Here is a 22,500-nt window from a genome sequence, read left to right as displayed (position 1 = left end):
TCATATACATGTTGTTTTCTCTGGCCCATCTCTCTACTTTACACAGATTTAGTGACAATGCTTGATTTAATGATTGTATGGTTTTCCAGTTTGAACTCGAAGACAAGGTGGTATCATCTGCGTAAATGTCCATAGTTGACTTTTGAACGTGAAGAGGCATATCATTGACGAACAAAAGGAAAAGCACCGGACCTAGAATGGACCCTTAGGGCACTCCTTGCTTTACCGTCAAGTGTTCAGATGTAGTTTTCCCTAACGAAATAAACTGCTTCCTCTCAGACAGGTAGGATTTGAACCAGGCAACAGAAGAAGGAGTAGCAGTGCACCGTAGATCGACAGCTTTTTTAGAAGAAGTTCATGATCAATCACATCAAGAGCTTTTCGAAAATCTATAAGAACAGACCGGTCACATTATCATTATCCATGTTCATTAGAATCTGATCAGTAAGTCGGATTATTCCTAGTCGCTTCATGCTACAGAAACCGGAGATAAGCGCCGGCCTGATGAGCCTTCTGGCTCGTAAGCGGAGACTTTACTTTTAAGTCGGATTAGGGCTGTTTCAGTGGAATGTCCTGGCCTAAAGGCTGATTGCAGCTCGTATAATAAGTTAGTATTACGTAAGAATTTAGAGAGAGCTGGCCACATCCTTGTCGAGATTTTTCGAGAGGACAGGTAAAAACAGATATCATTCCGTGCACCGCCTTTGTATAGTGGTGTGACTTTAGCCATTTTCCAATGATTGGGGAACTATTTGTCGATATTGAAAGATTAAGTAGTTTGCATAAAGGGTTTGCAAACACCGGTATAATTTTCTTAAGTACGCGTACGCTCAAGCCATCGTACCCAGAGGCCTTGTTACTAGAGATTTTATCCATAATATCAATGGTTTGCTTAGGCGTTAACAGAGGAATGTTGTAAACCGTGTCTGTATTTAATCTTGAATGAACAAAATTTGCCAGCTTTGTATGATCGAAGTCTACGCCAGCATCATTGTTGTTACCAATTTGTTCTAGAATGTAAACAAAGTATTCATTTAGCTCGTTTGCAATGTCGGCTTCGTCGTTGATAATTCCATTTTCTGTAGCTATTTCATTGATACGCACTCGAGGTTTATTTGTCCCGCTCAGAGATTTTAGAGCTTTCCAGGCGCCTCTGGGGTTTCCTTTATTCTCGTCGATCTTTTCACGAAGAAACTTCTTTTTGTTTTTTCTAATAAGATTGTGGTTTGACCTTTTGCATGCGCATAACGTGTCCAATCCTCCAGCAAATTCGAGATTCGCGCCTTTTTCAACAACTTATCCCTTGTTTTCATAGAATGAAGAATCTCCTTTGTCATCCAGATGGGCTGATTGAGTCTTTTCACTCGTTTAGATTTGAGTGGAATGTGTTGGTCTAGAACATCATTAAGCATTGTTTCTATTGAACTCATGCAGAACATCATTTATATCATCGAAAACAAACGCGGCGTCCTATGGGGTGCATTGTAGGTCTTGTAATAATTCGTCTGTATTCAAATTCTTTAAGTCACGATATTCGATTATACTCTGAATTTGATCTTTCTGCTTTCTTGAGTATTTTCCTCTAATAAACACCGGAAGATGGTCCGAAAGACCAATGTTTGGCACAGAAATATTAGCAATGAAACTCGGATGCGTTGTATAGATATGATCAAGACATGTAGAGCTCACAGGCCGTGTAACTTCATTTACGAGTTGATTCAAATTTAGGCTTCTAAAGGCTTTCGCTAATCGATGTGTTTTATATGCAGGGTCGAAGAAGTTCATGTTAAAGTCCCCAAAAACATGTAATTCTTAAATAAGCTGCTTCGATGTTTAACTCTAGTCTGTCTCCGCAGTTGATGAAGGTGGGCGGTAGACAGCCCCTATGAGTATCGGACGATTTGATTTATACGGATGGATTTGTAACCAAATGGTTTCGAGGTCATTTTCATCCAGGCTTGTAATTCTTTCAACTATAAGTCTGTCCGCGATATAAGCGAGAATTCCGCCGCCTTTCTTCAATCCCTGTCGATCTTTCCTGAAAAATGCGTAGCCAGGTATTTGTAAAACACAATCAGGTTTGTTTGGCTTGAGGAAGGTTTCGAGGAGAAAAAGCACATCAATTTCATGATGATTTGCTATGAGTAATAACTGTATTTGTTCCAGCTTAGTGTCCGTTAAATTATTTACATTCCACTGACCTAATTTGAGACCATTTCCTGGCAAAGATATCCGAGGGCACAGTTCGCTTTTCTTGTCCTTCTTGTCCTTCTTGTCGTTTGAGGTAGTTGGGCCGGGATTTGGGTTAACATCCCAAGCTTTAAAATTTTCTGGCTCCAAAATAAGAGGATTGAAAGTTGACACACCATTTGTAGTATATTTCATCACTGAATGAAGAAATTTTCGTTTGAGCTTCTTCGGTGGGGATGCTGAGATTGTCTTCAGTCCCAAAATGGAAGCGTTCATTTGGCGTTGTTGTTGATATTTTGATGAAACGTAAGTGTAGTCGCTTTCAAAGGAACTATGGTCACTGTCGTATAGCTACTTCAAGAATAAATAGTACTAAGCGAAGATTGAGTCTGTTCACGGAGTGAGACGCCATGTTCTCTCGCCAACGCCACGCTTGGATATGTGAGTCGTATATTTTGGGAGAATCGTTTTCTACCGTTTTCTAGTATTTGTTTGATGAAGGTATCAAACAATAAGTACTCTGACTGTTATTTTGTTCCAAATTTTATTATTTCCTTTATTTATAATTTTTAATTAGTATAATTACATACATTAAGTGATTGATGAAAATTCTCTACGCTGATTGGTTGCAATTGAGGTGATTATTACGTGATAATCTTGTAGTATGCATGTCCAATACTCACTAAGTGAAACGACCCGAATGCACGATCTGTCGACCCGAAAAATGCATCTCATTAGATAAAATCGACGTACAGCTGTCCCCACGAATCGAACGATCCGTACGATTCGTGAATCGCTTTTACGACCCGTATCCATTCGAGTATTGCATGTTATAGTGGCAGCATGTCGCTCATTTTTATGCGGAAACTACCCGAAGACACGATCTGTCAACCGGAAAAATGCATCTCATTAGATAATACCGTCGCACAGCTGTCCCCACGAATCGATCGATCCGTACAATTCGTGAAACCCTTTTACGACCCGTGTCGATTCGACTATTGCATGTTGTTGCTAATTTTTATGCCTGTCAATGTGTGTACGCGTCGCGGTCCAATTTGTGAATGAGCTGTTGTCCATAAACATGAACACACTGAGCCGCATCTACCCAAACAAACGAGACAATGTGTGTATGCGTCGTTCTCAAAACCCATGCCGTCAAAGGTTTACAGGAACGCAAGGAAAGTGTGCACGCCTCGTTCTAAAAGCCTGTGCCGACAACCGAAAGTGTGTATACCTCGGAGCCTGCGCCGACAAACAAACAAGGGAAAGTGTGTATGGCTCGTTCTAAAAGCCTGTGCCGACGAACAAACAGGGGAAGTGTGTATAACACGTTGTAAAAGCTTTCTAAGAGCCGGTGCCAGAAAGAAATGGATGTGGTGACTTATGTGTATCTAAAATACATTTCAAGTCCTAATTGCAATTTACTTCTCACATCATGATTCATTATGATTCCACAATTGCGGCACAAATATTCATTAATAAACCACCCACGATTCTTGCCCATAGAGCCTCTGTGAGTTCCCTTTTCAAGAACAGCGATTTTAATAGAAGAGTTACATTGCAGACAAGCGAAAGTGTGTATTCTTTGGAGCCTGCGCCGACAAACAAACAAGGGAAAGCGTGTATGCTTCGTTCTAAGAAGCCGGGCCGTCAAGCGAAAGAGTGTATACTTCGGAGCCTGCACTGGTAAAGTTGCCTTGGGGTTGTGATCGTGGCTTCAGATTGTATTTTTGTGGATACGTACATGCTGCCTTAAGGGCGTAGATAGCCTTTGCACATCTTGTGGGAATAGTTCCTGAAAACGCTGTCAGAAATGAAGTTTTTTGGTCTCGAAATTTGCACATTTCCTATTATGAAATTTGAATCTAGGGAAAGCCCGGGAAGGGCTACGCCCCTGTAACCTATTTACAGGATACAATAGTTGTTTTCATTGTCACTGTCATAAATTCCTTGCAAGTTGAAGTGTGGATGAACCGCACACCGTTACAAAAGGAATTTGTTTGGTCCTTTGATGATAAAATCGAAGGTACCAATAAGTTAAGATCAGTAACATAGAACAAGTTGCCTCTCCCAGTGTACAATTGCTTTTGCTCCCTACGATAGGTACTTGCATAAATGCAATTTATTTTTATTTCCAAAATGCTCAGGACTTCCAATATCACGTTTCGCTTACGACGCTGTCTGTTCCGGTCAACGGGAAATGCGTTTTCTCGTCAACCCAATGATATATCACACAATTAGGATCACAACTCTCTGGATTAACCGCTAATAAAGATACAATAATAACCTATTTCTTCCACACTTCCGCTAATCACTCTTCATAAGGCGCCATTTAAAGAGCACAAACAGGTATACAATACAAGACTGCAACGAGTGTATGCTGATATTCCCCAATTTTCCAACCATGGCTAACCGTATGCAAGCAATGGACAGTGATTTAAAAGAGTGCTATAACCACGACCTTGATTGGACTCTGTTGCCTGAAAAATTGCGCCAGGTACGGCATAAAATACCTTCACATATCTTCTACAAAAACAAAGGTTTTTGCCATAACCTATTTCTCCCCACTCCAAATTACCAGCATGTGCTCTCTCAATTCTTATCCTTGTCATTCGTAGATTTGTCGTTTATTCGGAAAGGGATGAAGCAACGAGAAACGACGGTATTATTGGGAATACTGACATTAATATCATTTTGTATGGGACACGCTGTACTTCAGATTAATGAATTCTGGACAGAACCTATCATAGTACGGATTGCTATTGTTCTACCTACAGGTATGTGGAGACCTTTTAATATTTACTTTCGATCAGCACGAATCCAGCAAACTTTAAACACCGACAATTGAGTCCTCATAGAAGAAATGGACTATCTCGCACTTCCGAATGCAGTAATTAACTACGCTTTTCTAGCCAAGGGACCCGCACTCATTGCGCAACGCCAAGGGCATGTACCTGTAAACGAACACATTTACCTCAAAGCCTTTTGAGGCCATTTTGTAACTTCTTATAACGTATAAACATATTTTATATGGACGTATTTTATTTCATCTGTTTAGATCAAATCCTTAGCTGAAAGTTGAAGTGCCACTCGCTATTTGATGAAATGAAATTTAATTTTAAGAAAGCGCTACCCGAAAGATCCTTACTGAAACTTTTCAGCGAACTATCTGCTTCCCTAAAAAGGCTAGCTGACCACTTTCCGTTCCAAACCGTCAACCAACATCTCAAACAAGCACTTTCATCCCTAGAATTCAAACTATTACTGGAACATGGCTCACGCTGCCAAACTAACAGATTTTCTCAATTCAGTGAAAAGTACCTCCACTTCATATCCTTTCAATGAAATACTTGCCAAATTCCGTGAACCCAGTTCAATTTAGTTTCCCAGCCAACTCTTACGCATTGCAAAACCCACTTCAACAAATCAATTCCTTTACAAACTGACCCCTCCTTCGTCACAATACCAGTCCCCTCGTTACTTCACACGATATAGCAACATATTCGTCCACCATACAAGTGTGTGGTAGGAAAAGCAAAAAGGCATTACATGACGCAAATTGATCTCCCTAAACTGAAACAAACACAAGACTAACCTTCTTCCAAACTTCATTGTGTAAGCAAAATTAAAAGACGTTAACATTAATAAAAGGTTTGGGTTGCTTTCTATATTAGAATGCATATAACCTGTGACCTGAACTTTACAACCACAGTCCAGACACCCACCATAAAGGGGTAATATCATGGGAATTGTCTTAATTTGACCATAAATTCACAAAAAACAATTCAGAGACTTTTTCATTCATAAATTGCTTCTGGATAACTGCGGTGATATAAAAATCAATGAAATGTTACCAGAAAAATGAGCTGCAATAAGTTATTACAAAATGACCTAAGTAGGATTTTAACATTGCTACGAAACAATGCGGAAAAATTCCCAAGTTATCACATCCGAGCGTTGGCCCTAGTAAGGGAAATGGGCCCACACAACTTAAGTTATTACGGAATTCATCTAAGATGCAAGGGGAGAACTTTTAAACATGTCAAGACTATTCTCTTCTTCTTATTTTCAGCAAAAAGCATTGGGAAAATTATCAGAACAGGACTGAAGATACCAACGAAACGACCGCTGCAAAAAAACAACGCACACAATGATGCCTTATCACATGGAATAACAAACATTGCTTTAGTAAAGAAAATTTATGTAAGAAAACAGTACTGCAATTAATCGAAGAAAAAGTGAATTTATTGTTATAATTTTTACATTAATATAATTGATATAACTTGAATTATTGTTAGCAATAGGAGAATTTTCCTTACCAAGTCTGGGCCCAATTGTTGAAAAATGGTCATTAAAAGCGTTAGAAAGCTCACTAAGATTAGAGATAACGGCATCATTCAATTTCAATTCTGTCACCCTTGTATTATTTACAACACCGGAAGTAAGCTCATTAAAGGTTCCGTTTGCCACGTTTTTCCATAGGCAGCCCAAGCTCCCGTCACTAGACAGCCGTTGAGAATTTCAACGCGTTATGACACTTTGTATGGGAAATAAAACACCGTCGATTATGAAGCCTAAAAAAGGCTCAATTTAACGTTCATTCAATTAAAGGAATGAAAATGACTACACTCTCTCTAGTGACGCGAACTTGGGCTGGTTTTTCGAGGATTACCCTTAGATTGAATAAAAGCATTAGAATAAATAAGTTACTTTAGAAGTCTTGAAGTTTAAATGTTTATTTTATTACGCAACGTTTTGTACTTTTCCCAATCGCGTGAATGATTCGATGCAATTCCTTCCCTTTTGGCAGCATCAGCGGTCACGCATGCCTTTCTTAAATTGGGAATTGATCCAGGGTCTGCTTTATTGGTTCTAGCACGTCTAGATCGGAGTGGTGCATGAATATTAACAATATTCAAAAATTACGTTTTCCAATCAGTCCACAAACCATTTCGATCTTCAGAACCATTACAGAACCAATCTTGTTGAGCGGTATCGTTACGAAAACTCTCTCGATTCAAATTTAGGAAATTTCTATATGAAATGGTTGAATGCCCTGTTGAAAAAGACGCGAGAGATAATTTCCTATAAACGTAAATAAGGCTATGATCGCTGATACCAATATGAGAGACTCCGGAACAGGCAACCCTGTCAACATAATTTGTGGATTCAGTTATACGAATAGGTTCAGTTTTTACGCAAAAACATGCTGCTCCTTTATTATTAATAAGCTATGCGCTATCATTCTCAAGGGAAAACACTTTCCTACCAAATGCTTTCCCTTTAACAGCTCTTTCTGTGGCAGACGATCAAGCGTTACTGTGCAATAAGAAACGAATGCCCTGAACATCCAAGGCAGAAGTGCATTCCTTGCGCTTGATAGCCATCAAGACGTAGATCCAAACTCGTGTTACGTTAATATTTTTTTAACCAAAGTAACTGTGAGCACGCGCCGGGGGTACTCACACGGCCTCCGTCGAAAAACATCGTCCAAATCGTCTTTAATACAAGATACAAGTCGACTGAATCGACAACTCGAACATGCGTCTAAGTCCCGCAAATGAGAAGCACTTCTCCATTCGACAACGGGTCGTATCAATTGGGCACGATTCGTACTAATCGAACGCATCGACAACACGGAGAAGGGTTTCTTGTCCTACAGCGTGTTAAAAACATTTTAAGTCCCCCTAATGTGATGCATTTCTCCATTCGACAACGGATCGTGTCACATGGGCACGAATCGTTCGAATCGAACGAATCGACAACTCGGAGAAGGGACTCTTGAGCTACAGTGTGTTACAACTATTCAAGTCCACCTAATGAGATGCAATTCTCCATTCGATAACAGGTCGTATCACATGGGCACGATTCGTACGAATTGAACGAATCGACAACTCGTGTTAGACATATTCTTGAGCTACAGTGTGTTACAACTATTCAAGTCCCCCTAATGAGATGCATTTCTCCATTCGACAACGGGTCGTATCACATGGGCACGATTCGTACGAATCGAACGAATCGACAACTCGGAGAAGGGTTTCTTGGCCTACATCGTGTTAGAAATATTCTAAGTCCCCCTTATGAGATTCAATTCTCCATTCGACAACGGGTCGTATCACATGGGCACGATTCGTACGAATCGAACGAATCGACAACTTGCAGAAGGGTTTCTTGGCCTACATCGTGTTAGAAATATTCTAAGTACCCCTAATGAGATTCAATTCTCCATTCGACAACGGGTCGTATCACATGGGCACGATTCGTACGAATCGAACGAATCGACAACTTGCAGAAGGGTTTCTTGGCCTACATCGTGTTAGAAATATTCTAAGTCCCCCTAATGAGATTCAATTCTCCATTCGACAACGGGTCGTATCACATGGGCACGATTCGTACGAATCGAACGAATCGACAACTTGCAGAAGGGTTTCTTGGCCTACATCGTGTTAGAAATATTCTAAGTCCCCCTAATGAGATTCAATTCTCCATTCGACAAAGGGTGGTACCACATGGGCACGATTTGTACGAATCGACAGCAACTGCACAGCCTTTTTACGACTCGTATCTATTCAGGTGTATTGGACAACCCTCTCATCTAGACAATTTTTTCAAACTATCTTCAAATCATTTTGTCGAAGTGACAGACGGAGAAATCAATATCGTTGTTTTAAAGAAAATGCATATTTGTAAAATCATCACCAATATAATTACTCTGGCCGCAGGCACGGCGGCCAGAGTTGAGATCTCGGCCAGTTTTTTCACGTTTCCACCACAAATCGGCAAAGCCTGCTGACCACAAGAATCGCGGGCTCTAAGAAGACGCCATATTGAAAATTCAACAGCGCGAGTCCCATGTGAAAGCCAAACAAATATGTACCGGGATCCGTATTATGATAATGTTTCTGTTTCTTGTAATTATTTGTTTTGAAATGTGAATTAGAGGAACGTTAACGATTGTACTTTTCAGTAGTGTCATTATAATAACAACCATCGCATGGATCATCGGCAAGCTGTTTGTAAGTTTATGTACACTCATACGATGTTCAGAAACGGTTTCTAATTTATTTGAAGACTATATTATGCTGCCTGAAGTGGAACAGTTACATTCAAGTGTACGAAATTAACGAAGAAACTTGGAATCAGGTCTCGTTATGAGATGTTTGTTTACACCAGCAATAAGAATTTATTGGAACGCCACAGGTCCAGACGGGAACGTGAACCAAGTAGAATACAGTACTAGTGAAAAAGCTAAAGCGACTGTCGAAGAAGAATCGAAAGCTGCAAGTGTTTGTTTTTTTTAAAATTCGGAAAAATACACCAATGTCATCTAAAATTCATCGCTATGTTAAATTCAAATCGAAGTGGCATCGAAAAAGATTCAAAGAGATGCAGATAGTTCAAAAATATTATTCTTTGTTTACATGTGTTTTACCCTCGTCACTTTTCACGAGTCATAACCACAGAATTAATTATTGTAAGTTCAAACTAAGTTCCGATATAAAGAAGAACCCTGGTCCCATTGTGGATCCCAGTAAAACTATAATCTTGAGCACCTTACAGCCAAGGCAACTTTAGAGTACTTCGTCAAAATGCTGGACAACAGCGTTTTTGCGATGAGTTTGAGTTCTTTCATATACCACAACAATGGGCGGATTTATTGTTCTAATGATTTGATACAAATAATGGATGTTGGTAATCAGTTATATTCAAGGTTGGCGCATTCAGCTGCCTTTTTTGCTGTTGGCAGAGTTACCATCAATGTTAAGAGTGTTTGATACTGCCTACCAAGTTTCTTACAGTGAGAGCTACACTGGAAATGTTCATGGTAATAGTGCAATCGAGGGATACCATTACTGTATGTCTTTTCTTGGAGCTTTCGAATCGCTTATGACTCAAAGCTATACCTCATTTATTTTAGGAGTAAGATGCATTGTTGTTGGAATCTATTGTTGTAATAATGGTGCTTTTAAAATATTTGATTCTCATGGTAGAGATTTGTATGGAAACAGTCATCCTGAAGGGACATGCGTTCTTTTAGAAGTACCATCTGTAAGTAGTTTAGTCCAGTATATTCAAAGTTTGTATCAGATCAGTGATATATTTGAGGTAAAAGGAATAAAAATTGCTAAAGTTAATCTTAATATTGCTGAAAACAACAGCTTTTGTCCTCGTAAGCAGTGTTGTCCACTGGCACTATATTCATTGTGTTACTCTGTCATCAAGCCCTGCAGTTACTGGGATTCTAATACATTAGCTGCTATTGTGAACATTGGGACTAAATTCTACCATGGCTGGTGCATAAACAGTCATCTTACAATCAATGATTTACCTAAATATGTCACCATTTGAGGACTAAAGGTGAAAGTGAATCTTCATGCCAAAAGTACAGGAGTGATGACCTGTGATTCAACCTTTGCCCCATATACATTTCAAGGATAAATGTATTAGTAAATTTTTGACCTATAATATACATTTGCTCACGAAAATGACTTCCTGTTTCTTTAGTGACGTCAGCATTCCAACGTTTACAAACATTTGTGAGGCTGACAAGATAAAATTTGAATACATATTTATTATGAACTACTACCTTCAAGGCATTTACATGTACGAACTTGTTTCATCAGGGATTCGCTGATTTGAAGTTTGAAGTTCCTACTTATTAAAAACCAACTTTTTACAAAAAAAAAAAAAAAACACCAGCAAAGATGATTCAACTTTATCCTAGCATTTCTTAAATAAAACATAGGAATCGGCCAGAGGATAGGCGGAATATGGCCTCTTGTTATACTAAAATGATAGCTTGTTGTAAATGGGCTGCTCGTTGAATATCGGTGAATAATTGTTAATTATTATTTATTCCATGATTAATATGGAATACATGTGTCTTATTGCGCAATAATTAACAGTTTAGTTCATTGAGAGTGCAAATTTATAGTGCATGTCAAATACCAAGCTTTAATTACGAAATAGTATTGATGCTACAACAAAAACAGGTTTATGTATTTTTCTTGTAATCAACAGCCACATCTCCCTCATAGAAATTAAGAACCTAATTAAGAACCTACTTTGCTTAAATTGTCAACAACTACCTCAAAATACAAGAACCTAGTTTGCGAGACTTCAGAAATTGTAGGTTTTAACATGCGGGCCAACGAAATCCCTGCTGACCAAGTGGCTACAATCCCTTTGGTCAGCCCCAAGGATAGTTCCACTGCACAAGAGTAACGTGGGCTCTGGACAAGAGATTGCTTCCGTACCCGATCTCCCTTTCCCTAGTCCTGGAGGTTTTTCTTTTTTCTTCTTCTTCTCGGATGAAATTTAGCCGAGAAGCGGCAACAACGAATTGATGGCGAAAAAACTTGTGGTTTAGCTCTCTACGAATCTCATTTCCATGAAGACGCCAATTGTCAAACGCCTTAAAATCATAACTAAAAAACACCCACTGACAATCACGCTATCACACGCTCGTCAGCCATAAATATGACGAATATCTGCACCTTCCGCTCGGCCAACCAATCAAATTGAATTTGCGTGGATGTTAAGATATCTACCATTCAGAATCGACAGTCATAAACTAGACCTTAAATATTTAATGGAAATGAGATTCCCATTGACCGAAACCAGAGGTTATTTCGTCGTTAATTCGTTGTCGCCGCTTCATCCGAGAAGAAGAAGAAAGAAAAACCTCTGGGACCAGGGTAGATGTCCCTTGAAATAGTAATTTAATGATTTCCTCTTAGTGCTAAACTGATCAAGGAAAGTAACGAAGTAAAAACGAATTTCTCCAACTGTGATATGCTGTAGCACTGACAAATATTGTTCAAGTCAAGAAAGCATAATTTAGAAAGAAAAAAAACACTGCTAGCATAATTTGCGGATCATTTTCTAGTTTTGACAGGCACGTTTGTTCGATGTTTTAGAGGTATTTGCAATTTACTGAGCCCGGAAATGGAGCGTGGGATTAGCATTCACGGGAACCGGAAGTCCCATGGCAAACCATGTCGATGCCAATACCTCTCATGGGGAAGGCTACAAAATGGCGTTGGCTATGCCATGGAAAGTACACTTGGCCATCCCTCAAAGGAGGTTGGAAATTTCGTAACAATTACACGCCGCAATATCCCATCTTAATATTACAAGCTTACCGCTCTAAAAAGAATGAAAACAGGCAGAATTAACGCGATAGTTCATCAAGAATTGGCGTTTCTGAGGTAAGCCGCGCTGATCTTCAATATTTAGGTCACTTTGTAAACGGTTAGCTTTCATTTGTTCGCTGTGTACCACTGCGTCAGTTCTCCGTTAAAAAATTCGCCTTCTCAGGAGCTTATCTCGCTAGTCTAGTGGATATTGTATCGGGAATTGTATTGAAAAGCCCTGGATCCGAGTTCGACCCTCTGCTTTGCCTATTCTTGATCTTCTCTGCATGTTTAAAATATTTGTTTAATGGGCCATTTCCGAGTTCATGTTTGCCTCCTCTTCAAAACGAGGCTGTGTGCGCCAGCCGGTTCGAGCGAAAACGTTTTGTATACACTCTCAGAGAAAGGATATGTATAGCTAAACGAATAAACGGTCTCTGATTAAAGAAAATGCATTTTTGTACTTATTTGCCATGGCTTTTAAAGAGCATAATTTTCTTGCAAAGTAGCATAATTAGGAAAAACGAGCACAATTTTAGCATAACTTAGACACAAATTGAGCACTGCTAAAAGCATAATATGCTGCTACTTTTACCAGAACAATCTATTCGAGCCTAATTGTGACACTCCAGCCACATGTTCATACCTTTTTAGCCGATACATGACAATGTTTGAGAGAGAAATTTGTCTCGAATGCGGCGAAAAAATGTATTAAATTATTATTTTTAACCTTAATAAATGCACTCTTTTGATATCCCCGTGTTGCTAGAGGCGGTTAACAGCCAATTTTAATAGGTAAGATACGATCATTTCTCACCTTATCATGGACCTAATTTGAACGCCAAAAATTCTGTAGCCAAGAATACATCGCGGAACCCCTTGATGACTCCTCTTTGCATTACGCCCCTTGGATTGCCTATGCCAACCGAGAAGCGCTCGTTTTCCAGAGAGCGATTTTCATCCTTTTCCGCCATGTCACGCAAAACAGACGTTCTCATTCCCAGGGTCTTTTAAGGTGGGTTATTAAAAATGGCGGACAAGGTGCATACACCTTTATTTAATAAGAACCTTTTTCTAGGGATTAAACAAAAAATTGCATTTCACAGCGTGATATACCCTGCAACGGCCAAAGTCGTAGCGAGACAAGTTGCAAGAGGCGTTGCCGAAAGTACAATTAGGTTCTACTTTTCGTACAACTTGTCTCGCAACGATTTTGGCCGTTGCAGGGTATGTTACACTGTGAAATGTTTCGTGCAACCTGTCCTGCTACAGTGTCGCCAAAACACGAAACATTTCACATTGTAACAGCGCCTTTAGTCTTGTTGCAATCCATGAAGGATTGCCAAACTCACCAAGAGGCACAGATAGTAAATATAACGGAACGAGTTTATTGTGTTGAAACCAATTAATCATAGCAACATCCATGTTTTCGTCGGTAGAATTAACAGCCTAAAACAGCCGATTCCAGAGTAATTACGTGAGGAATTTAACAATTTTTAGTTGCTCAAACTAATACAAAAGATGGCCGAACAACTAGATCAAGTAATACATGCGCCCTCAGTTCTAAACGGTAAGTTAGACGCGTGAAAAGGCACAATCTCGTACCCAGAGTCCTCGGGCTTCTTGGTCAGCGGGTGAGCGCCCGGAGAGACTCTGGGATAATCGACTCCATTTTCCCAGAAAACGTGGGTTCCGGTATGATTACGTATGCCTGAGTTTAAACGGAAACAGAAACGAGAAAACCGTAAACAGTAGAAATGGCGGGTGGAAAGTGTTCGAGAAACAAGAATTTTAGCCTTACACACAAAGAAACTGGAGAAATGTTCATTGGCTTGCTGTAAGAGCAAATGAAGATGAAACCTCTGACGCTTTCGGTAAGTGTATTTTTAGTGTTTCAGCGTACATTCCATCGTTCAGAATGCCATCGTGCAAGCAATACGATCGACAATTTTTTTGTGGAAACGACACAAATGCCCTCTTCTACTACAATTTGATGTTTCCGTAATTCTGAATGGCTTCGACAAGACCTTATTCCACGGATTTCTCCTCAAAGAGACTGATGTAATGTTTTCCCACGGTACTTTTGCAACAGCAACAGTAATCACGCGTGGGAAAATTCCCGTGCGGTATAAGACATAATTCAAACCTCGTCGTTTTATTATTTTTGTGATTTATATATTTCTGAGGTAGAAAAAATCAAACAGCACTGAAACTAGTTTTAGATTTTGAATCTCCCTCCAAATTCTGGGGCTTCCGAATTACTTACCGACTTCCTGTAGGACTGCCATTGTTACGCAAGCGGCCAATCAAAAATATAGTTCAAGTCGATTATCCCAGAGTCTCTCCGGGCGCTCACCCGCTGACCAAGAAGCCCGAGGACTCTGGGTACGAGATTGGAAAAGGCAGGAAACGAGTGAAGTACAAACAGAGCTCAAAACGCGCGGATAAAATCTTCAACAGCCCAGAATTAACATTGTCAGAGAGATCTAGAACTAGTTTTGAAATTCTCTGTAAAGGTTTAGTGCTCGTTTATCGGCTCATTGAATTCATTTATAAGTAAATGTTCTCGTATGCATTGAAAAGAGCTTTAGTAGTGTAGTGTAGCTCAAATTAATCTATTTTTTCTTCTTTCTAATTGTTCTGATTCACCATGGCTTGTTGCTTTGTGGACAGGGCGTATGTGAGCCAGCGAGCCTTACCTAAAATCTATTTTAAAACCTCAACTTAATCTACCTTGATTCTTTAGCCAGACTCTGATTGATTCTCTTAATAAACTGACAAAAATGCTCCACGGCAAATCCTTCATTGGCCTCATGCTGACCACAAGAAAGCTGATTCATCGTGGCTTGGGCATATGCAAATCCTCAGGCAATTATAACATGAATGATATTGAATGTAAGGAGAAATGTAGACTCGGAAAAATATCGGAGTCCCAGATGGGATTTGAACCCACGACCCTCCGTGATCTAGTCGGATGCTCTAATCACTGAGCTACTGGAGACTCTATGGTGAGCAAGGGTCAATTTGTGGGTCTCGACTGGAACCGCATCGCGCGGCTACACAGCCAAGTATTGACTAGCACATTCGCGCTGCCACATTAATGCATATCAAGATGCAGCCAACCAACCTCCAAAGTGAGTGTCTTAACGATGAAACAACAACAATGATATTGAATGTAAGGAGAAATGTAGACTCGGAAAAATATCCGAGTCCCAGATGGGATTTGAACCCACGACCCTCCGTGATCTAGTCGGATGCTCTAACCACTGAGGTACTGGAGACTCTATGGTGAGCAAGGGTCAATTTGTGCTCACCACAGGGTCTCCAGTAGCTCAGTGGTTAGAGCATCCGACTAGACCACGAAGGGTCGTGGGTTCAAATCCCATCTGGGACTCGGATATTTTTCCGAGTCTACATTTCTCCTTACATTCAATATCATTGTTGTTGTTTCATCGTTAAGAATTATAACATGATCGAGCAATCGTTAAACTTAACCCTTACCTAACACCGTGCTTCTTTAGGCTGAACTTTGGTTTAATGCAGACTCAATTTTCTTAACCTGAACGTTATTTTAAGTATTTGAGACTACAATAGGTCTATTTTATAATGAAGCATGAGGACTTGGGGACAATAATCATTGGAATCCAAGTACTGCGTTGGGAACAAATTTTCGAGGCGAATGCTATGATCAGAAATGAATCCATGCTTTCTTTCTAAAACTACTTGCAAAGACTGCCAAGCGTATTCTACTCACCTGAGTGTCTCTTAAATCCCAACCACTGTTGCATACAGTACCCCATCGACCGTTGAGAAAAATTTCAAGTCTGCCGGCTTTGGGTTTCTGATGCCAGTATGAATAAAGGCGAATTCCATGATGCAAAGAGCTGTTGCCTGATATTCTTGGATCTTTTTTCAATACTATCTTCTCCGTAGCGTTTCCATGGGCCCGTAGAAATCCTTTTACCTGTAATTTCACTCCAGGAAAAAAGTGAAGTTGGACACCTGGCTCAATGGTTAGTGTGACATTATCAGAAACAACCAAATCCTTTGATACGCGGTATGGCGATCCCTTCAGTGTGAGGTTTGTATTGAAAGTGATGGCGCCTCCAATAGGTGAGCTTTCCACACATTCTTGAATGACAAAAGCCGAAAGCAGGCAAACGATCACTTTAATTACTGCTGAATAGATATCCATCCCTACAAGAAATGCAAAAACCTTGGAAATGGTTTGAGCCCAGGAATAACTGAACAATGTGATAGATGGAGTTTGCGATATACTTGATATTGAGCAATATGGATAAACGTTACTTGTCATACGGTGTCTAAAAAATGCATTCAATACGGCCAATCATGAAATATTACTAGATAAATTGAGCTTTTACAGTTTCCGGGGATTGATAACTGATTGGTTTCAATCATATTTAAAAAATAGAACACAAACAATTCCAATTGAAAAGTAATTATCAACAAAACTGATTTCTCCCTGTGGTGTGCCCCAGGGATTGGTCCTAGGACCTCTTCTATTTTAACTTTACATAAATGACATTCCGATAAATCTTCGCAGACGATACAGAAAAACTTTATGCTGATACGAATATCAAGGCGGTCGAACAAACTTTTAATGCAGAGTTAAAGAACGTTCATGACTGGTTAAATACAAATAAGTTGAACATTGAATGCGTCCGATGCTTCTTTAAACAAAATCTTAGTTCTTCAAAAAGCGAGTGCTGCGCTTAATATATTTTGCCGTTCGAAGAGAACATGCCATCCCTTGCCATCCCTGAGGAGGCAGCGTGGTCGTGTGGTTAGGGCGTTGGGTTTGCATGCGGCTGCTCCGGGTTCAAATCCCGTTCTAACCTCTGGTTAGGATTTGTTTCCGGTTGTCCCGGATTCAACTCTACCACGCTTTGTAAATAGCCAACTGGTTGCCTCCTGCCAGTTGGGGTTCTTAATAATGCTTCTGTTAAGTTTGAATTGTTTCTTTCACATTGTTAAAAGTGGGGTGCCTGTAGCTTGATAGCTAGGTGCACTTCCACTATAAACAAAGCATTTACATTTACAATTTTTTTTTATTTGTCAAAGCAAAAATTCTGCCTGTTACTTTCCTATATTATGAATATGTAAACAAATTAATGTTTGACGTGCGCAATCGCAGTGCCCCGATTAACATTGCGAAACTATTTACATGGCACATTTATACCTACAATACTCTATCATCCAAGTCGCAGCTCTTTAGTACAAAGTACTCTAGACTAAACATCCAAAAAAGGGCTTTTTCGCGTGTTGGTAGTAAATTTTTGAATAAGATGCCGAAATGATTTAAATCGTTATGAAAAAATGCGTTTAAAAAACACATGGAAAAGTCTTTATTTCAGATCCTGGGTAATCAAGATTCTTATCTTGATGTCATGAACTTTCCTTAATTTTTGTATTGAGAAAAGAAAATAAGGTTGGTCGTACGCGTGAGTGTAGTCACGAGGAAGACTACGATGATTTGGACAAAGTGAAAAGCTACAAATTTAAATACAAGAAAGGAAACATAGGCTTCTCACTTAGCTTCAGATCAAGAGAGGATGAGGTAAGAGAACGGATCCCCGTGCTCAATCAATTTTTGGTTCCGCAAAGTTATTTTAAGTTCTAGTTCACAATGCCGCGCATAATTAAAATTTTATTTCGTTATTACAACTAACCAGTTACCTCTCTAAAAATATCTGCATAGCTAAAATTAGATTTTACAAAAACTATCGGGGATCAGTTCTCCGTCTTACTTCATTCTCTCTTGCTTCAAATACAATTATTAAACAGTCTTCCTTGAAGAGATGGAATGGTGTCCACAATTAGCTTATATTTAGATAAATACTTCGACAAATAAAGTTCATTTATTCATGGTAGAATTTCGAAATTCCAGGAATAATATACTGAAAGATTTAGCATATGTTATCAAACACGGAAATGATAAAAGATTTTGACAAGTCCTATCTTTTGATATTCATTTGTAAACCTTATACCATTTTTATTTCTTTACCACTTTTTATTAAGAATAACAGAGCTCCCTTATTTGTTAGATGCACGCCCAATTTCGACATCCAACAGGAGGTGTCTTTTTAAGTCTGGGCCTTTGCTACCTGTTTCCATCAATAGGGGAAGGGTAAAGTTTACCGTTATTTTTGGTCTAGACTCATTGCAGCTGTTTATTCTTACTTGAGGAACAGCATTTGGGCAGAGGACACTTTGCGACCTTAATTGTCTCAGCGCCGACGTATTATTCCGAAACACAAGTGATGTTGAAATTGGAGAGAACAGCAAGAGGACACCTCGTAACGCTTATTGAAATCAGAGTTCATCTAACAGGCCATTTCCGAGTTCATGATTGTTTCCTCTTCAAAGTGCAAAGTTTGCGTGATGGTAATAGACTATTTCCGAGTTGCATCATGCCTCAGTTTCAAAGCGAGTCCTGGTGCACAACCATTCAAATGAAAAGGATTAAAAAAAAGTCATTTCCCTTTCAATAGTTGAGCACCAAGACGCACTTCGAAACCGAGACAAACAGCAACTCGGAAATGGCCCATTAGTTCTACTTTAAATGTGAATGAAAACTAATTACCATAAGAAAAACTTCGCACTTCGACGAGCTTTGAATAGGAGGCAGACATGAACTCGGAAATGGCCTATTAAGGGCATATTTCTGTACGTCCCTTATGATCTAGTTAAAAAAATATATAAAGAATTCATTGATTTGTTACTAAATCGAAATAATCAATCGGGTGAGTGTTTGATTAAGGATCAAGTTAATAATGGAAACTTTCTTATTTGTCTTCGAATACAGTTGTAAATCTCTCTACGTATAGGCAATTAACAACTGGCTACTTGAAATTGAGTGATATACTTGTATACTGTATTTACAAATGAATAAATATATATATATATATATGTAGTGGTCATCACACCCTACCGGTATTCAGGGGGACGTGGGTTCAAATCCCGCTCAGGGCAATTCTTCATGTTTTTCATTCGCTATAATTAATCAGTTGATTAACGGGATGGGTTTCATTTCTTCATTCTACGGTCTATATAAATAAGCCTGCATCATTAACTTGATCCCTCTGATTAGCTGATGCCTAAGTTGGTGTTTGCCTGTGAATCGTTAGTCGATCCTTAGGTTTAAGGCTATGAAGTGGTTTAGGCTTTCCCATCCCACCCGTGAAAGAATCCCGGGATACTCACGATAGGCCAATTCACTGTCTCGATAGCTGCGTTGCCAGCGTGGTTGTCCTGATGGTGTAGTGGTCATCACACCCTACCGGTATTCAGGGGGACGTGGGTTCAAATTCCGCTCAGGGCAATTCTTCATGTTTTTCATTCGCTATAATTAATCAGTTGATTAACGGGATGGGTTTCATTTCTTCATTCTACGGTATATATATATATATATATATATATATATATATATATATATATATATATATATATATATATATTACAGTTTTATTAAGTCTGGGCTATCCCAAGTCTTATTTCTACGACAGAATATTAAATATGTTGCTCTAATGGCGAGACTTATCATTTTTTTGATTATATAGTGTTGTTGCGTTTTGTCAATGCCAATGTCATTCATCATTTCTAAGAACGTAGAGCATTCGTTGGAGAGAACACCAAGGGAGCTCATTGAAAGCTTTACAAATTTGACACATCTGTAGTTACTTCTCATGTCTTTGACCACGTTTATGTATTTTTCTTTTTTGCGTACTGCACTGTTTTTAAGGTTAGATTCAAAACCAACCGTTAGTTCTAGAATATATAGGCACTTGGACTGTATTAGGAAAAGAAGATCTGGACGATTATTTTCACCAGTTATAATTGAAGGACTCGGAAAGCCATTGACATCAGCATAGAGTGAAGAGCGATCATTAATTACAGGTTGAAGTGAGTTGGCAATGAAGTTGAGAATTGAGTCGTGTCTCCAGGTGAAGCGATCAAGGTAATGTTGACAACCAGCGACAATATGGAGGAGTGACTCAGGGTCAAGGCAAAAGGAGCAATCAGGACTTTGTGATAATCCCCATCTTGTCATATTCGTACGTGTAGGAAGGGAGTTGTTGATGTAGCGAATGGTAAAATTGTAGATGTTCTTGGGTAGATGAGACTGGGCAGACGACCAAATAGAGTTAACAGATGACAATGAGTGCTTGATAACATTTGTAAAAAAGAAACCTTGAGATGTTAAGTGGTGTTGCAGTTTGTCTTCTTGATTCGAACGGAAGTCTTTGAGAACTTCCTTGGTGGATTTGAACACATCGTATTGAATATTGGTGTGACTGCTTGACGACTTCCAGAGATCTTTTAGGGAATCATTCCGTGACTCTTTTAAGGAATTGCGGAGAACTACTTTGCACTGAGTGAATTTAACTGAAGGAGGACATTACTCAGTGTACCAGATATCGGGATTTCAAGCCATTTTCGAATATAGCCGTTCACTATAGAATCAAGATTTGCTATTATCCAGGTTTTTGATATGTCAGCTACAGTAAAATGCCAGGACAGTTTAGATAGGACATAGCGGCTGTACAGCAGAAGTTTGTTTTTGGGATGCAGTGGTTTCTCATCAATGTCACACATCAAGTCTTGTACAAGAGAGGACAATTCTGACATGTGTTGGTTGTTAGACATGTTGAAGTCAAAGTAGCGTCCTAAGTAACGAAATTATTCACCCATTTCCACACACGGGACAAGAACTCCATTTATCAACAGTTTAGGTAAATATTGGACAGATTTGCTGCACAGTTTCCGTATTCCAAAAGTAAAACATTTGTCAACCCTTATTGGTTGAGGTCACACTTAGCAGTTTACTAAGGTAAAAACCCTTAACTATGGTATAAAAAAGGTAAGCAAAGTTTACTATGGTAAAACGCATAAGCTGATGACAGACAGGAATTTTTCGAGTTCCGTCGCGTGAGTCTTAACACAACAACTTAATATATTTCGTGACTGCGCCATGGATCGTGAACGTGTTGTAGCTTCGATTGTGGCTCTATTGTTTCTTATCGTTGCAATCCGTAAAGCTCAGAGATTTAGATTTCTGGCTCTTTACCTTGTTTTTGAAAGGAGGCAATTTGATCTCACCAATGCTCTTCTCACGACCAGAATTAAGAGATTACAAAAGCGAAGAAGAAGAAGAGGAGCTTTAGCAAGACGGAGGAGAGTGGCGGGGGTATATCCGAGACCACAAGGATGGTTTGAAGAAATGTATGAAAATCCCGTCATGTTTTCGTTATTCGTTAAAAGATTGTGGGGGAAGGAGATAGAAAGCGCATGTATATAGAGGGCACACGCAAATTCAGCAAAGTCACGAAATGCTTCTCAAAATCATGACAAGATGTCACCTAAATAAACAAAGTTTAGATAAACGCTAGATAAACCATGCTTTTTCAGATGGTTTTACTATAGTAAACTTTGCTTTCATCAGACCGCCGTTGCTAACGCAACAGACTAGAATTGCGTTTACCATGGTAAAGTGAGAAAAGCCGGTCACATTGAAAAACCCATTTACCATGGTAAACTTTCGTTTACTATGGTAAAAAAAGCTCAAGTGTGACCTCAACCATTATCATATTAGACCATTGACACCAGATTATAAAGCGGTTGATTAGGTGCTGATTTTCTGATTCCTGACCACTTATAACAGCGGCGTCGTCTGCGAACTGGAACCAGTGGATCGGATTTAAGAACCTTAGGGAAAAGCCAAATTGACGATATTTTTCAGATTTAATGTGCTGGAGAAACGTGTTAAAGCACAAGTTAAAAAGAAGAGGGCTGAGGCAATCACCTTGAGTGTACGCCACGACCAATAAATATAAACGGAGTACGAAATTCATTGGTAATTATAGAGGTTTTGAAATCATTGTACAGACTTTTAACCAGAAGTTTGACATGATCAGGGATGTGGTGGTAATCAAGAGCAGTTTGAATCAAATTGTGATGAACTTCACCAAAGGCGTTTTTGAAGTCTAGGAGAGTAATGACAAGAGAACGCTGCTTGGTACGAGCTTTGTTAATGATGTCAGCCATTTGAGCAGTATGCTCAAAAGTTCCTGAGAGACCAGGTGTAAAACCTTTTTGAATTTCATGTTCAATATAATTATTAGCGGCAAGGAAGTTGAAAATGGCATTACGAAGG

General features: G+C 39.3%; 1 protein-coding gene across 1 annotated transcript in view; it reads right to left on the bottom strand.

Moving 5' to 3' along the window:
• Positions 1-22,500, bottom strand: part of LOC138010136 (uncharacterized) — a 128,425-nt gene that overhangs the window by 99,709 nt on the left and 6,216 nt on the right. Inside the window, exon 2 of the mRNA XM_068857084.1 lies at positions 16,081-16,523. Within this exon, the coding sequence (XP_068713185.1) occupies positions 16,081-16,523 (443 nt within the window). The remainder of the gene's footprint in view (positions 1-16,080; positions 16,524-22,500) is intronic.

This window comes from Montipora foliosa, chromosome 7 (assembly GCF_036669935.1).
Source record: "Montipora foliosa isolate CH-2021 chromosome 7, ASM3666993v2, whole genome shotgun sequence".
NCBI classification, from domain to species: Eukaryota; Metazoa; Cnidaria; class Anthozoa; order Scleractinia; family Acroporidae; genus Montipora; species Montipora foliosa.
Note: the sequence above shows the minus strand (reverse complement) of the source record. Positions and strands in the feature narration are given on the sequence as shown.